Source organism: Staurois parvus, unplaced genomic scaffold (assembly GCF_062004578.1).
Source record: "Staurois parvus isolate SC_StPar_1 unplaced genomic scaffold, SC_StPar_1.0 ptg000183l, whole genome shotgun sequence".
NCBI lineage: Eukaryota > Metazoa > Chordata > Amphibia > Anura > Ranidae > Staurois > Staurois parvus.
In genome coordinates this window covers 9,273,091-9,291,208 of record NW_028317979.1, presented here as the reverse complement: position 1 = coordinate 9,291,208, position 18,118 = coordinate 9,273,091, and the positions used below count along the sequence as shown (strand labels likewise).

Genomic DNA, 18,118 nt, shown 5'->3' with positions numbered 1-18,118 from the left:
TTATTTGCTTCCCATGAAAGTGGAGTCATCCTATAAGCTTCACATGTACATGTTTCAGCACAAACCAAATCTGCTGAAACAGGAATGTGAAGATTTACTCTACTATAGACTGTGCGTACAGTTCAACAAATGACACTATCAAACTACATGATCAGTGCATAATTTTGGAAAATGAAGATAAAAAGGATTCAGTCAAAGCAGGGGGACGGGGAGCTGCAGTTACGTACTGTACCTGTACAAGAGCTCTGAGTGCTGATTGGAGAGAAGGGATACACCCTGCCACACAGGAACAGAGCTGAGGCTGTCATTCAGATCCTTCCAGTCACTTTTTTCATCCCTCCATCAGGATAACTGGTCAGTGACTTGTGCTGATAGCCGAGGAAGGAGGCAGCAGACACAAATGACACTTGGTGCTTTGGAGAGAGGCAAGAGAAAACTATAGAAGGATATGCTTTGTTCAGATTTAATGTCTGAGGTTTGCAATCACTTTAATGGGAAGGGGCCAGGGGAGGTGTCGGCCTGATCACAAACACAATTTTAGAAGCTTTTAGGTCAACCTTTGAAATGACATTCAAACTGTTTTACAGTACTGCATTTACTACTGGGGATTTGCTGCATGGCTGGCATACTACATAAACCACCCTCTTTATACTCCACCACGTAAGTTAATTTTTTGATTTTTATGAATTGCTTTAAACATAATTTGTGAAATTCTTCAATTATATTGTGTTCCATGTTTCACAGCATATACAAAAAGGCAGATGAGTTTGGCCATATTCCTTTTTCTGGTGAGTATATGTACTGAAATGTTTTTTGTGTTTTTTTTTTTTCTTTGCGGCACGTGTAGGCAGCCACATGGCTGCTGTGAGGGCTCTGTAGCACAGGGGTCCCTATTCAGTTGGAGGGCGTAGACCAAATGCCTCATTTCTAGCCATTTTTTTTTCTAAAACTGGCCAGAATAGGTTTCAGTTAGAAATTCTAAATGCTTTTTCCAACATCTTTGCTAGGACTAAAATCTCAACAATAATGAAGTTACTAATGCAGGTAGTACCTGTAATTTATCTTCAGGCTCTGTACATGCTTCTGCGCAGATCCGTTTTTATCAGAGGGACCAGAAGTGAGGGTTTTTTAGTTTGTAAGTTATGTTAATATTCATCACCTATTGCAGTCTTCAGCTGCTCTAATTTTCCAATGTCTGGTGCTACACTTTTTAAGGCATTTGCACACTTTAATCATGCATTGTGTTGCATATTAACATTTTGGGTTAAAGTAGGTGGGATGCTTTGTAGTGCCCTTCAGTTTCAAGGGCAACACTCTCACTGAAGTGCACCACAACACAGAATGAATGGGCTGCCTGTACACCACAACTCAGACAAAGTGGGACTTTTTTTTTTTTTCTAAAGCAATGCATTATAATGGTGTTGTGCTGCACTCCAATGTGAGTATGTTGACCTACTGTTTTAATGCATTGGGATCTAATTGAAAATGAATGGCACTTGATATGACAGTATGTGATTGGCCCTCAAACTGTATGACCGTTAAAATGCAGAACAGCTCTGCAGTACTTGTACATTTTCCCATGCTTTATTCCTTTAATGGATAAGTTCACCTTTGCATTTTTAATTTGTCTACAAGAGCCTGGAAAGTATTGCACCAGCGTTCAGTAGATCACTGGTGCCAGGCAGGTCTCCTGCAGACCTGTCAGAATAGCTGCTTGCCATACTGGATGTACGAGCAAGCAGATATTCTGACAGGAAACTTCAATGAACTACCACTGTGCTCCACAGCTGCGAAGGCTGGCAGGGCTTGCAGTTCATTCATGGAAGTCTGTGAATGAATGATGTGGCTGTGTGGGCGGAGCCCTACATGACCACACACTTTTTTAATTTGACATGGTACAGGGAAAAGTCTCCCCGTATGATCTGTAGGGGGTGGGGGGCAGCAGCAAGCTGTGGCTTTGGGAACATATTAATGTTCCACCCTAAAAACGGGTGGAACATGTTCCTAAAGGTGAACTTCTCAAGCCCAAGTAAAAAAAAAAAAAAAACGTGCAGGGGACATTAATTACAATTTCAAATATGTCCCTTGTGCTGCTGGCTACTGCAGTCCTTGAAATCTTCCATCGAGTCACCCTTTGCTGTAATCGTGCAATGCGGTGAGTTGATGGGTTTGAGGGAGCTATGACAGGTGCTAATCAAAAGTGCCTGACTATGCCCCCCCCCCCCCTTTCGGCCCCTCCATTAATGAAAGCTTTTTTCTTCTTTTTTTTTTTTTTTTTAATTGGAGCTCTTGGGTTCTCTCTGGCTCATACAGTGTGAAAGAGTGGTTTGTGCAGCTCAAGCTGTCTGTTGCTGAAAACAGGCTGTATGAACACAGCCGCAGGTCCTAATTTGTGTGGGTGAGTGGCCTCCAAACCCTGATAGTATATTTGGGGCCATACACCTGCATCCACATGCCTGTCAAATTAGGACCCCCAGCTGTGTTTGTACAGCTCCTGCATCCCCATAGAGTAAGGCTCAATGTACACAATCCTACCCTGACCACCGCACCATGATTTTGCGCTTTTTGCGATTACCCATAATTGGCAGTCAAAACGTTCACTCGCTCAGAGGGAGGTTTAACCTCACCTAAATGCAGCAGCTCCTAAACTCTGCTAAAAGCCTGTGTACATGGACACATAGGCTTTTATGGCATTGAGTTTAGGAGCTTTGCCAAAAGCTCCTAAACTCGTGTTTTAGCAGCTGCTCCTGTACATGAAGCCTAACATAGGCTGCCTGCACACAGCAATAGCCACATTTTATAAAAATCACTGATTCTCACTGTACAGGCCACAGCACCTATGTGAATGAGCCCCAAGACCTCACACAACTATATTGACTCTGCACCATTTTCTTTTTAGATTCAGCAGTAATGTTGTACATTTATGCTATGTATGTGTCCGCTAATAATTTTAGTGTATTTTTAAAGAAAATATATTGTTTTGACTTTTTTTGGAGGAGGGGCCCTGTCGGGTAGGCTGTATAGGGCCTGGTGATTTCTAACAGCAGCCCTGTACAGCATTACCTCTGCTGCACTGAAAGCTCCATCACTGTTGTCATTGCTGGTTGATTTCTCCTTTGCTAGACTTGAGAATTCTACCTATCCCCACCCCTCAGTTGTGCACAATGATTTCTTGTCCGCATAACCATGCTGCTGCAGCCTTGAATCCCAACACACTGTGTAGAGAAATTTGGGGGGTTTACTTTCTTGAGGCATGTATCAATAGGACATCTACAGCACCCTGCGGATTCCTCCTTCTAGCTGTTGTCCCTCCAAAGTCTTTAAAAGTCTGATCATGCCATAGGAAGTAATAAAATCTGTTTTTCTTCTACAGGAAAAGGGTGATAGAAAATGCGGAGACATGATCTAGATGGATTGAGGGATGTATGGGGGTAAATTTGGGTCATTCCCACACATTTTAAGCAGATAAGCATGTTAAACATTCCGTGACTTCTATGTTATGAAATGCTGGTGATATAAAGTAGTGACTTTTATCTAAATGGATATCCACATATGTATGAAAGGGATTTATAGTCCTCATTATAAAACATTTTTTGTGTAACTTCTTTGTGCTGTTTGTGTGCCAAAAATATTCAATGACAGAAGCATACAGAAGGCATTCCCATATGAGTTTTTTTAGTTCTGAAATTGGAAGCTGATAATTCTGTTGGTGTGAAGTGTTGCCATGATACTATAACTCCTGGTATTCTTCACGCATGCATATTCTATCAAATTAGATGAACTGAGCTTTTTCTGAACTGTTAATTTGATCTTTTTACAGATGTGTGAAACTGGTAACTTCTCCATCCATGTAGCACTGAGCAATCTAAAAGCAGATGGTAGGTATTTTTTTTTTTTTCTTTAAGGAAATACAGGCTTGCTGAAAATACAGGACAAGACTTGTTCAGCTTCATTTTCATAAAGATTTAAGGGATAACATACAATATAGCCATGGTAGTTATATCTCCATTTGGTATACTGATTTCTTCTATAAAAACACAAGTGGAAACACCAGCATAGTGCTCATGGCTGCCAGGGTCAATATTGCCAGCTTTAGGTAAGCAATAGATTAGAAGTTTCCTTCCTTTACCATGAGTGGAAGGAAAGAAAATTGCTTGATTTTCCCATCAACACTGGCTCCCTCTGCAAGGCTGAGAGCGCTTGAAACTTCTGATGGGATGGACTAGAAACATTGTATGAACTTTCATGAAGTCCGCGGGAAATTTTGGGGAAGTGAATTTCTTTATACTGTATTTGCCTTTGATGCACTGGCTACACATTGATAGATTCCTTTTAACGTTGTGCAAAAATCAAAGTTGACTTGTTTTTAAGATTATAACGTCATATTATTTTACTGCTTGAGAAGGAAGTTAGATTGTTACTAATGGTAAAGACCTTTTATGTACAGCAGATCTAGTTGCATATACTTATAATGGTCTAACAATTCCAGAGGTATCGGGAGAATATGATGGGGCCAATTAACTAATTCACATTTTTTGTAAGAAAAAAAAAATCAAAGGAGCCTAGTTAAGATGAATATTATAATATTGGTCTGGTGTCACTTGGGTTTGCAAATGACCAAATTTGTCTGAGCACATTTGATTTGTGATATGCCCTGGTTGAGCAATGACAGAGGAAGAATTGATGAACCAGCCAAGATCAAAGACTGGACTGATGCCAGGGAAATCTACACAGAATGAAGTAGCTTGCTTAGTGTGATCTTATGCCCTCTTTACATTTTTTAAGACTATTTACAGTAAACTGGATATCTTTTGGCTTTCTGGAACCCTCCATAAAGCTGCCAGATGGAACTCCTGTCCTGTAGTTTTGGGGGTTTTTTGGATAGAGAAATAGTGGTTCCCTATGGACAGTGACATATTTGATCGTACATTAGCAAATTCCAGAAGAAGCCAATAACCCCCCTCCTTGCTCCCAAGCTAGACACCGTGTCTGAGGTAACTTACATGGGGTTCCTTTTTTGAATCCTGCTCCTCAATGCCCTGGGATAAGGCAGGGAGTGCTTTCAGGCAAAGTCCACCTTAAGGAGATCATCCAACTTGGAGATCAGCCAAACACTGTGGACATTGAGTGAATAAGCAGGATTCCAGCTAACCACCTGGCACCATGTCAATCCACACCTTGACCTTGCATTTAGGAGGGACATGCTAAACCTATGCTCACTCCACCTGTCCAGCGTACCTCTATTAACTCACTCCCAGTAACAGGATTTGGTCCTGCCATGCACCTAGCACGGATATCATGCATGCACTTAGCCACTAGGTAAAGAAGTGTAAGAACTGAACCAAGGGCTTCCAGATTGCTGATCTCACATTGCAATGAGAGATGGACTGCTGGGGGGGGGGGGGGAGCCAAAGAAGCGACTAATCTAGCACAGGTACCACACTTCTTGACAAGCTAGCCTCTAATCACTCTTGACAACCACTTCCTTCTCTTCTGAACAATGTTGACTCTTTAAGAGACTGAATTCATACCTCCAATGCACTGTAACTGACCAAAGCTTCAATTGTCTGTGTACTGTGCTGGTTACATTCATGCACTCCTTTTTAGAATGACTTCAGACCAGGCAGAATAATGGTTCAAAAGGCTTTACTGATAAAACTCAGCATAACCATTTAACAGGCATAAGGGTCTTTTTCCCACCTAATCCTTACCTTGGCTACCCAAACATACCTGCTCAGGTAGAGTCCATAAATGGCAAGTCCAGAATGACAGGAGTCAATGACAACTGTCCCAAGGGTTCAGTGTTCCTCAGTGGACTGCAGGTTCCAGCAGACCCTTGTACATGGTAACGGTATGCAGTTCCCCAACAAAGTTTGGTGGAAGACTACATGGAGACTCACTGATGGCTCTTCCCCCCCCCCCCCTTCTCTCTCCATGTTCCGAAACCGCCCCATTTAGAATAACACGGGACCTGTGGGTTGGACCCAGAAAAGCCTGCAAACTTAGACCAGGGAAGGTGGTAAAAACATTAAACCCTAGGGCAGCCATAAATAACTTGCTATATGCAACCTGCCTACAAGTCTACCAACTACTTTATGCTGCATTGGGGTGTAGACTTCACTGAAGTTGGGGTCTGGCAGGGATGGACTGTTGTATGTTGATTTGAAGGTGTATGTTGATTTGAAGGTGTAACAATTTCCCTTACCTTTTTTTATAAAGTGTAAATATAAAAAACGGCCTTGCTTTAGGTTAGTGACTTTCATCCACGCCAAGACCAGATCAAATGAATATAGAATTGCTTCATCTAGTCTGAAATCTGTAGTGCCCATGAGTTGTCCCTGTGGGAAAGACTGTGTAGGGCTTGTTTGGGAGTAGTAGTAGCAGATCATACAATGGTCAATAACTTTGTCCACTCGCTCAATATTGAGTAGACCTTTTGCCTCTTAAACAGCCCTGTCCTGTGAGGGCAAGGATGCCACTGCACCTCTTTGGTAACTTACATCATGCTGTCAGTAGCAGGGTGGGGTACAGATTGCAGGGTGGGGTATCCATGGATCAGACTTTTTAAAGCACATTTGCTTTCGCCTCTGAATTCTCCAGATCTCAATCCAACAGAGCAACACCTCAAACCTATTGGGGGAGATTTACTAAAACTGATGCATTCTGAATCTGGTGCAGCTGTGCATGGCAGCCAATCGGCTTCTAACTTTTCAGCTTTGACAACTAAAACCTAGAAGCTGACTGGTTTCTATGCAGAGCTTGACCAGATTTGCACTTTTTTAGTAAATTTCACCTCCCCATTGTATTCCTGGAACACTTTGAGCCATTGTTGCAGTGTGAAGGTGCATTGAATGCACATGGATGCTGGGAAGCAGAACTTTGCCCAAAACATCACACTGCTTTCGCTGGTTTGCCTTATTCCTATACTTCATCCTGGTGGCATCATTTTTCAGGTAACCCAGCCATCCATATGATGTAAAAGAAAATGTGATTCAGCAGACCAGGCCACCTTCCATTGCTCTGTGATCAAGTTCTGATGCTCATGCTCCCATTTTAGGAGCTTTTGACTAGCTTCAGACCAGTTAAGGTGCCTATGTCAACCTGTGTTCACACAGCCCCATACATCACAAACTGCAATTCCTATTTTATTATTTCAACACATTCAACTTTAGGGACATGTTTACTTGCTGCCTAATATATCCCACCAACTTTTAGATATCATTGTAACAAGATAATCCAATGTTCGTTTAACCTCCTCAGTGGTCATAGTACTGGCTGGTGTATAAGAATAAAACTTATGAGGTCATCTGTCAGTGACTGCTTTTTTACTTTTAAGGTTCAAGATCAAGAAGGTATCCCATCCCAACACGAAATCCATTTACATGGTTATTTTTCTTTGTGACATGTCCCAACTACACCTATGAGGTAAGTCTCACCAGCTCTTTATAATAAGTACATGAAAATTTTGAAAGTGATTGTAAAAGCTAAAGAAAAGTTAATATGTACTTGCTCTGTACAATTTACCCCTTTTTGGGTCCCTGCCTTTGCTCCTGGCTCCTCCTTCATGGTGTGCAGCTGTAGGTAGCCACTTTCTAATGTGGCACACCTTGCGGGCTCGATCCTGCTCCACACCGCCCATGTCTAGACAGTATGACTCTGCCCCGTCCCCTCCCACAGACTGACAGCAGTGGCAGCAAATGTTTTTGAGCCAGCAAGGAGAGAAACGGCTCTTCTGCTCTTGGGTACAGAGCTGGATTAAGATCTGGCTCAGGTAAGTATTTAATGGGGGCTGGAGCAAAAGAGAATATATGAATGTAATGCGTTTTACTAAATATACCCACAACATAAGTGCAAGAATAAGCCAAAGCAAACAGAGGATATCCTCTCCAATATACAAGTTTAAGTGTTGTGCTAATATACATAAAAACCAAAAATGTGACATAATGTAAGCACCTTAGTCTTCCATAATCATCAATGTCGCCCAACACCACCGTGGATACAAGATGGATGGTTACCAGAAATACTGACCCCCTTATTCAGAGAGGTTAGCATGCACGCACTTTAGTTAATAAAGCAGAGTGGAAATTGTGTGCATCAAACCAGACCACAATAACTCAAATAACAATAACCAAATATCTGCTCCTCAGATTACCTCGGACACAGGATGTGCATATATACTCATAGGAAAAAAATATGCCTCTTAGTTTAGAAAGTTAAAACCACCATTTTATTGCAAAAGAATAGCACTGGTGTTTAAATACAGTCACGAAATGGCATGGAAAGCTGTACTTCTGGGAAACTTGTACGTGAGGGTGTCACAGGGAAGGTTCCACCCAACTCTGCATGACTTTTGAATCAGAACGGAATGTCTGAAACTTGTTCTGTGGAAGGAACAAAGTAGATGTTTCAGCCTTATCTGATGCCAGCTTCAAGTGCAAATCCTTCCAGCAGCTTTATGAGCTGCAGGTAGTTATCCAGTTTCCTATTTCTTGGGCGTTCTAGTGTGTGTTCACCCCTCAGCTGGACTGAGAATCAGATTTTTGTACTTGCCATTCAATCCTCTTTTTGGGAGTTTGAGGGACACAGACCACACCCTTCTGTTTATATACCTACTCTCGCATACTGCCTTCTTTAGAAATTGATAATTGAAGGACACTTTAGGGAGATGGTAGCTTATGGTGTGCTGTGGCAAAAAAGTGGGTATGGCTAATTATGGTGGCCAGGGGCATTGTTTGGATTGTAAAAACTGAGGCACTTTTGAGCATCCCACAGAGAATAGTAATACAGCATGTACAGTGGTGAACAGTGGATGTGACCCAACTGTTAAAATTAAGGTCATAAGGGCATGGTAAAACCCCAGATTTCCATGTACCAAAAAAGCTTTCATTCCTGTGCCACATTTGAGTCCTGTACAAACCTCAGCACAATCCTAAAATTGAAACTCTTGCATTACATATGATTTCGTGCACACTGAAAACGGAGAGTTAACACTTTTCTGCGCCTACCTTTTAAAGAAGATCATTAAAATAGGGACGGTTTACCAACCAGTAGCTCTTAAAACATTTGAAACTTTGAGATGTAGAATGTGTATATATAGTGCAGAAGCCTTTAAGGCAGAGTTCTGCAGTCAGTGCTGGGTTTAGTAATTGCATACCCCAAACCCCTGCACTACACATTATGTAGAGGTCAAGGCTCAGGAGTATGTAATGCACAGTGAGCTGCAGTCAATCCTGGGTTTAGGAGTGTATAACACACAGAGCAGGGGTCAAAAGTACAAAACGAGTGCTGGAGTCAGGAGTATGCAATGCAGTCTGGGGTCAGGAGTGTGTAAATTAAAAAGCAGGGAAAAAAAAAAAAAGAAGAGTATTGCTTTTTTTTTTTTTTTTTTAAGGCCTGGAGTGGTAATTTTTGCTGAAAGGACACTTGGACCCCTGATGTCTGTCCTGCCCTTCAAAGCCCCTAATAAAATACAGATTGTTTAATCAGCTGCTTTTCTAGCTACAATAGCCAGGAAATGACTGCTCTTAAATCAAAAATGACAAAATACTTACCGCTTCTGGGATCATTCAGCCAATATCAGGGAATGGGAGAGTCTGAGAACCACTGCAGGGGTTGTCTTCCCAGTAGTGTGAATTTGCAAACTCCTGGATCAAATTTAACGGACAGCCAATCTGACTGGAGAAAGATACCAGGATCATGACTGCAACCATGATCTTGGTACAACAATTTGCTGTCCAGTGTACGTAATATAAATGTTCTGCACAGCAAGTGATAAATGTTTATTTCATAAATGTTAATCTTTACCCCCCCCCCCAACCTTTTGTACAATAACAAGTCTAAGGCTGGAAGCCTGTCTCAGGAATGGTATATCTACCAATGCCAAACCCCTGAATAAAAGGGGATATGCATCCAATGCTGGTACGCTCTAAGGAATAACCCCACAAATATAGCACCTCAAAGCCTTTATAAGCGGTATAAATTTAGTACGTAACAATGCAAGACCTATCAGTCAAACAATGCACATACCCATTCCTATCACAATCAATCACTAACCTTTTTGCCTCTCCTCTTGCCTAAGCCCTAACCTTGAAACCTAAACCAATCACTGGACCTAACAATGAACATTGTATATTTCTCATGTTGAATCCGCAGGCTTTTTTTGACAGTTCTACATGGAAGATGGCAGCACTGAACTGTCATGGTCAAGTATTACTGACTGGCTAGAATGGTGTAAGGTTGGGTTGTAATAGTTTGTTCAAATATCTAACTTGACTAGGTATTTTCAAGAAATGCCATGCACACAAATATTTTATTGTAACAATATTCATGTACTTTTTTTTTAGGTGGGAAGCTGGATTAGTTTCACAGTGATAACCCACTGTGTCCCAGGTAGGAATTCTCATGTTGGGTCTTGTATGTGCAAGTCATTAAAGTGTATGTGAACCCTTACCTTGTAAAGTGACCCATTCTGTTTTAAATGGAAATGTAAGGCAGTGTGTGTGTAATTTAAATTTATAATCTTCACCTTTTTTTATTAAGTGGTCACATGACCATGGTGATGTGTCTGCAAAAGGCAGAGCATTACACTGATATTCCCAGTGATCAGCTGTTCAGGAGGCTCTGTCAGCACAAGTCTGACCATATGTAGACAGGCAGACTGTATTCCCAATTAGAATTCAAACAGGAAAGCTGATCATGCTGGGATGGATGTGCTCTCATGCCTAGCATGGTCAATTTGAAACTGGTAGGCAGGGGTGGACTGACAACCCATGGGGCCACCGGGCAATATGGGATCATGGGGCCCCTGTGTCCTTGCCCACACTCAAAGCACACCCAAAAAAACCTATAACAAAGGGCATTTCATGGGGCCCCCTACTGACCCCGGGCCCTTGGGCAGTGGCCCCGAGTGCTCGAATGGTCAGTCCGCCCCTGCTGGTAGGATTACTAGGCATTTCACGCAAAGCCGGCAATGCGAAGTGAACAGGATACTTTTTCATAAGTGCATAGTAGCAGACACCTCATAAAAAATGTTGGGATAACATACTTTTAAGTACATCTAAACCCAGAAAAATGTAGTATATGGCAATTTAACATCCTTTCGATGTGATTGTTGCTTTCAATTCAATTTCTTCTTCTTTTTTTTTCTTTTTTCTTTTTAGCAATTACATTTTCAGCTAGTACAGAAAATAGCTGAACTTGCTAGAATTGCAGTTCCCTTATTTGCTGGGAGCTGAAAAGAGCACCAGTGATTATCTTCCTTATGAAAGCTACAAATTCCATAAACTAACATCTCAGCCTTTGTTCCCCTCCATTACATGATAGTCTAGCCTGTGTGACCAGCATGGTTGCATTTATAGTTGGTGTAGCCAATAAAGTAGACCTTATTTGCAGGATTAGTGAAAACATTGCAGGCAGTTCATCTAAGGACTGTAAACTGCAATATACATTATGTTAGATTTAAAAGCTTATCCATCTGCATAAACCATGTATGAGTTTTTTTTTTTTTCCCCCTCGATATTAAGAGACTGACAGATCGTTTCATTTAAAGTTTACCTTTAGTAAGATGTTACACCTGTACTCCGGGTCTAACATCTTACTAAAGAGCACCTGCCCACACCCTCACCGCATGACGTGGGGGATCTGCTGTGCACCTGAAATCTCAATTTAAAAACTGTGTGGCTGTGCAGGAACCACCCTCACAGCCATGTCCTTCATTCACAGCGATCTGGTGGTCCCATCTTACACTGCAGCAGGTTGCTTGTAGATCTAAATGAACTGTGAGGTTTCTGAGTGATTCTTCCTGCCCTTCAGTAATAGAGCAAACTCTCTGCCTGTATGGAAGTTATGGGAAAACAGCTATAAAGTTCTGCAGGAGCTAGAAAACTGCATCTGTGATCTGATTTGTGAATGCAATGCTCTGCAGACTCCTTGCACGTGCAAGCATCTGGTCTTGCCTAGGGTGCAAAATAGTCTAGCATGGTTTCTACATGGAACATTGAGGAGGCTACGCTTAGATCTTCACACAGAAGTCATTTCTCTACCCAGCTGCATCTACAGCCCCTGTGACAATATTACTTTCTGAATTGAAAGTCCTCGAATGGAGAGCTCTCTCCTGGGAAGGATTTGATACCCTGGTGTGGAGTCTCCTTCCCCTGTGGGATTCCCACCCACTCCTCCCCTCCCAATCTCCCTGAGTGTGCACAGCAGAAGAGATTTTCCGGCAGTGTGCATGTGCCCCTTTAGGCAGAAGTGTGAAATTGCGTGTAATTTTGCACAGGAGGGATGCCTGCCTTGTAACAGTAAAACATCTATAGACCAGGTGGCTAAAGTTAGAATCCTCCTCGCCTACTAGATCAAAGGCTACCTGTATGGGATCCCTACTCAGAACCAAGAAATCTACTACTGGGTCCTTTCCAGTTAGCATCCTGTGCTAGAGGGCACTGTATGAGGACTGGCCAAGATTAGAGAAAGTGTGTACAGTTCCTGAAAGGTTTCAACAGCAGTACCCAAGGTAGGAGACAGTATTACAGAAGTGCCAGTGATGGGTTTGGGCATTTCTGGCCTCCTTGCAGTTCTGACTAAGGATGTTGGTCTGCAAAGACCCTGACAAAAGATTTAAGACCATCGAGCTTGACTGGTGGTGTCCATGGTAGCTTGCCAAGCAATGGCAGTCGGGGCTAAACACGTCACACAGCCCAGTTCTGATCCTAATGGATCGCTACTCCAAAAATGGAGCTTCTCTCAGTAGACTTGTGCTACTGCATAGACAGTTTGGCAGACTCTATAAGCTGTTTCTGTAGCCAGAAAATACTGTACATGTGAACGGACTTGAGAGCCAGGCAAGAATTTTGGAAAGTAGTCATTAAACGGAATTCTTTCCAGATGGTTTAGTCATTCCACATGAAACACCTTTGTCAAAGCCAGTTTTGGAAGGATTACCTTTGTCCCTCTTACCTCTGCTTTCAAAGTAAAGTCCTCCAGGATTTATTGTAAGCCCTGGATGTCCAAGCCAATCAAATCTGCTACAAAGTCCTCCCTTGAAGGGGTGCCCCTACTATTACAAGGCCTTTGCCCATCTGGACTTAAGGACACTTAACACCTCTGGGTCTGGGACATGGTGTCCTAGGATACAGGCTAGTATTTTGCTCTTCGACTCCTCCCCGCGTTATGCTCACAAACCATCACACCTCTCCAATGAGTTTGTGGACCCTCCAGACTGTCTTTCAGTTATTTTTGCTTTGTTTGCTCTTTGTAAATGATTCTCAGTTCCCACTGAGTTTTTTTTTTTTGCCCCACCCTAGACTTAAAGTCTCAATACCTTCCTGTGAGTTCAAAAGTTCAGCTGGGTCTTTAATTGCATTGCTGCAGCCACCAGGAGTTTGGTGTGTAATATACCCTGCTGTCAGGGTCAAGTTGGGAATGGGATTCCCTTACTTGGGCCTGTTGGCAATGTTTGCTGTATGCCCATCCCTCAGTTGCTTGCGGATGTCCTGTCATCTAATGGAAGCATGTTCCTTGTACTGCATAAAGTAAAAAAAAAATCCTACACTCAAATTTGGAAATCCACTTTTCTTTACAATTAAAAAATTTGGAGGGGTTATATGGGTTGTCCTAACAACATTGCTGCCATCTTCAGGTTGAAGACACTGGCAAACAAAATTGTTAGGGCGGTCAATATAACTCCTCCTCCTATTCCAAGAAAGAGGAACATGCCAGGACAGAGGGGAGGGTGGCCTGTACTCAAAGAAAAGCCTGCCCAATACATAGCAATAAAAAGTGGATAGACCAGGCACTGTCCAAAACTAAAGTTTTGGTTTTCACATGGCTGGAAGGCAATTTTGTAGCACTTGAACAGATTAACTTTGGTTTAAAATTAATTTTATACTTGTTTTCTTGTCATATGGGTCAGGGTCCAGAAATGTACTATTAATTTTTTTTTTATTTTTTTTTTTAAACAGTTGGAGTATTTACACTGATTGGTTTTATTCAGATGATCATCTGGGCAAAGGAAAAGCATAACAGATACATCAGGGAGCTCAAAGATTATCCAAGACTACGGAGGGCAATTATCCCCTTGTTGCTGTGAAGATAAAATTACAAAAAATATTTATATTATATTTCTTTTAGTATTTGATACAGAGCTATATCTGAAAACTAGAAATGTATTCAGCAAAATGGCACATTTTTAGGACATATTTTGTACGGCCCTTTCTGCATATTTAACAAAGCGTACCTCTTTATTGTTTACACACTTGATTTTTCAAGGGGCCTTTCACTTTCACCCAGATGTGGAACCCTCTTTTTTTTTTAACTTCATGTAATAACAGATATGTTCCCCCTCTCTACACGTCCTTCCGTAGGATACAGGTTTGGCTGTGAATTAGATTGTCATCTTAGACTGTTTGACAGCCTGCTATAGCCTGATGTACAGGTTGTGTTGGTGCAATTTCTTTTAGATTAATGACCTGTAGTATTTAATGGCTGTCCAAATCATCTAGTAAATCAACCCCCAATATGAATTTTTGTGATCATGTTCTAAAGGCAAGGTCTGTTCACTTTGCAAGTGCAATTGCTCTGTACAAGGGAGATTTCCCCAGAGCTTAGTGGATGAAGTGAAGCACTGTTTCTTTCGCATGCTTGGATGTTGGAAGTCAAATACAAAAAAAGAAAACACTATTTTCCTTGCACATGATTGGATATTATTTGCAAAGGGAATTTTGCTACATGAACTAAGCTCTGGGGAAAATTCCCTTGCAGAGGACAATTTCACTTGAAAGTGGTCTGTGTTTCATAAATCAAACCCCATTGAGTTTTTGGCTTAAAAAGCTTCTCTTGGATACTATTTGAATTGTATAGTTATCAGGAAACCAGCATAGTTACAAATATGACAAATTGGTGGGTGTTGTCTATAGCCAAATAGGCTTTCTAGGGTGCATATGTTATGAGGGTGGTCAGGGAAGAGAATGCACAAAATCCCATTCTACACATCTGCTTTAAGCAAAGTCTCTTCACTTGGCCCGATACATTGTACAATGGTGCTCACTATAGTTCTGAGAATTGGAGGGAGTTGCAAGCTAGGTTACAGAAGAGCACAGACACATCTGGCCCTGTATTTACCATGCCCATAGAGGTTTTATGTTAAGTTGGGTTTGTTTTCACACATTGCCTAGAAATGACATCTACACACTGTTTGTTTGTTTTTAAAGTGGTAGTAAACCACAACCTCTAAAAACAAAAGATGTGCTAGAACATTATGTGAAACTTGCCTTACAACAAAGCCCTCCAACAGCTTGCTGTAACCTCTGAAAAGGCTTCCATCTTTACCCAGTCCTCCCGGGTTGGCAAGCTTGGCTCAGCTCTGAAGGAATGGCACAGACATGCTGTTCCTTCAGAGCACATGTGCTGCTGCTCTACAAAGGTAAATCTCCTAAACTGCATGTGTAGGAGATATTAACATTAATTACAGGTAAGCCGCCTTATAGGCTACCTGTAGGTAAAGTTACAAAAACTGACTACCGCTTTAAAGTGAAACCTTACCTTCCTCCAAAGCATGAAAACAGAGGCATCAACTAATGCACATATTTTTCAGTACATGCAGTCTAAGCCAACTAAACCGTTTCTGTGAGTGGTAACTATTTTTTAGTTGGTGGCAAAGGGTTAATGGAACCAAAATGACTTCAATTATCTCCTCTCAAATGTTCTTTAGAAGATGTCCATCTCCTTGCCTCCCTGATAAAGCAAAATGGTTCTAGCTTTCATTTGCCTTCAAAGCGGTGTCACCAGGCCCCTGAGCCAGGATACCTTTTTTGTGTTAAGCGCTTTTTTTTTTTTTTTCCTGTGGTTGAATATTTACCACCCAAAAATTTCTGCATTTTGGATAAAAATTGGATAGACTTACCATTTTTAAGGACTTATTGTAGGACTTGCTGTATATTGCATTTGGTGTAATTATTGCTTACATGTACTTTCCGAAGACTCTAATAAAGCCATTATGGTTTGTAAAATTCATTGCAACATTGAGCAACACATTTTAATTTTTGTAGTCACAAAAAATTAAAAAAATAAGATTTTAAATAATTGGACATGTGCATATTGTGGAGCAGTGTCCCTTACAGACTAACAGCTGTCATTTTTGTGCACATGATGTATTGTGTTGAATCAAGTGGAAAGAACAGTGCTTCACACTCTGAGGTGCCTAGCACAGTAGTGCACAGACCCAGTCAATAGGTGCAAAAAGCTTTTAACAGGGGATTGCTTTATGAATCATTTAAAAGTTACAGGCTGTCCCTAGCTTTAATATTTTCACCTAAGAACATCCATGCCAATGATTCATCCAAAGTTAGAATACCCCAGTTATAGTATTCTCTACCTAGAACTGGCAACCAGTGAAATACATACAGTATATAGGAACTGTCTAACCTGCCAAAGCTTTTGGACTTGTCCATACTGTCCTCAGTTACACAGCTATGAGACTGCTCCTTCCTTCTCAGTCTGCAGCAATCTGGTCTCCAGGTTGGCTAACTGAGGCAATGGCTCAATGGTGTGGATCTGCGCCTTCACTGTCCAATCCGCCAATCCAGTGGCAGGCAGGGATCATGTTCTGGACTAAGCTGTGCCACTGATGAAGGCAAGGTTGTGAGCCTGGCTAGGCTGTCTGGACCACAAGACTGGCTGATCAGAATTTGAATTCTTTTGGCAGGTAAAACATTCCCATACATTTATTGCTCTGTGTTTTTTAACTGCTTGTCTGGTCTTCATCCTACCTGCATGATAAAGCTGAAGAAACTTTGTATGTAGTATCGAAGCAGATTTTTTTATTAAAAATGAATCAATTTTTCTATATTTTGAGCTACATACTTTAAAGTTAATCTATTCTGATATCTATGTAGTTCATTAATCTTCAATGTTTGTGTGCTGTTTTTTTCTACAGCTTACAAGAAGCCATAATAGAAAAGAGTACTTTTTCCTCTGTTCATGAAAAAATAAACTGATTTTCATACATTTATGTCTAATTGTGTTTATAATTCAATTTTGATAATATCTGCATAATAAAGGTCCAAAGGATTTAAACGTTGCCTACAAATTCAACTTCTTGACAGTGTTTTTTTTTTTTTTTTTTTTTTTAATTCAGGTTTGTGAATACCACTCATTTGAACTAATCCCTGTCTAGCTCAGATTTAGAGGCCCTGCCCTGGGCTGGTCAAATTGTGGTGTTCTGTCTGAATGGTATGTAACACAGGGTTATTTTTGAGAAACCCTTGGCGTAAAATTTATATTGGAAACCCTAAAATGTTAGCTCAACAGCTTCTGGTACATTGGTGTGATCAGCAAGCTGTTAAAGGAATTTTTTTTTTTTCAGAAACTGCATTAAATAGACTAATACCAAAAAAAATTTTTTTTTCCTGCACATATGCTCAATTCTGGGTCAAACTTGAGATGAGCAGCGTACAGGGGTTTAGGAGGCCACAGCACAGGAGGACACATTAAAAGGGGGAGGGGTGAGAAAGCAGCAGGGCACATCATTTTACTTTAGGGTTTACAGCAGCTCCCCTGTGCCATTCTGCATGAGAAGAAAACTATTCTTGTGTGCCGGTACCTGCTGGACCACCTCATTTTATCCATCCTATGTGATGTCACATACATACCCCTGGGATGGAAAGGAGGGGTAGGGACTGAAGGTTAACAATGGAGACACTTGTTGCCTCCCTGCTACGCTCTGCTACTGTAGATCATACCCTCACTGTCATCTAGTCAGCATGTACAGTCCAGTGGGCATTAAAATGTAATATGTCAAGCTGCATCTAGCACAGCAGACTAACATCTGGAGTATGTATCTAGCACAGCAGACTATAACATCTGGAGTATGTAATGTACAGGGTCCACTGCAAAACCCCAACCACCACACCTTGTATGCCCTGCCATACATTACAACATACCACCACCTTCCCAAGCAAAAATCCCCCTCCCTCAAATTCTCTCCCCCCTCCCCCTCAGTAGCCATTGAAAGCTCACATTTGCACCTTTTTACTGAGCCACCCCTTCCACATTTTACTTCTTCACCCCCTCCTCTGCTCTACAGCTCAGACCAATCCACAGTTCTCCATCCTACATTCATCCT

The 18,118-nt window shown here is 41.5% G+C and overlaps 1 protein-coding gene across 3 annotated transcripts in view; it reads left to right on the top strand.

Annotated features, from left to right (window-relative positions):
• LOC149462208 (very-long-chain enoyl-CoA reductase-like) overlaps positions 1 to 17,001 on the top strand; it is a 116,913-nt gene extending 99,912 nt beyond the window's left edge. For all 3 annotated transcript variants that reach the window (XM_089677298.1, XM_089677297.1, XM_089677296.1), the window contains 6 exons: positions 588 to 660; positions 745 to 788; positions 3,821 to 3,878; positions 7,337 to 7,425; positions 10,344 to 10,389; positions 13,959 to 17,001. In XM_089677298.1, the coding sequence (XP_089533424.1) occupies positions 588 to 660; positions 745 to 788; positions 3,821 to 3,878; positions 7,337 to 7,425; positions 10,344 to 10,389; positions 13,959 to 14,086 (438 nt within the window). In that variant the 3' untranslated portion in view covers positions 14,087 to 17,001. The remainder of the gene's footprint in view (positions 1 to 587; positions 661 to 744; positions 789 to 3,820; positions 3,879 to 7,336; positions 7,426 to 10,343; positions 10,390 to 13,958) is intronic.
• The last annotated feature ends 1,117 nt before the right edge of the window (positions 17,002 to 18,118 follow it).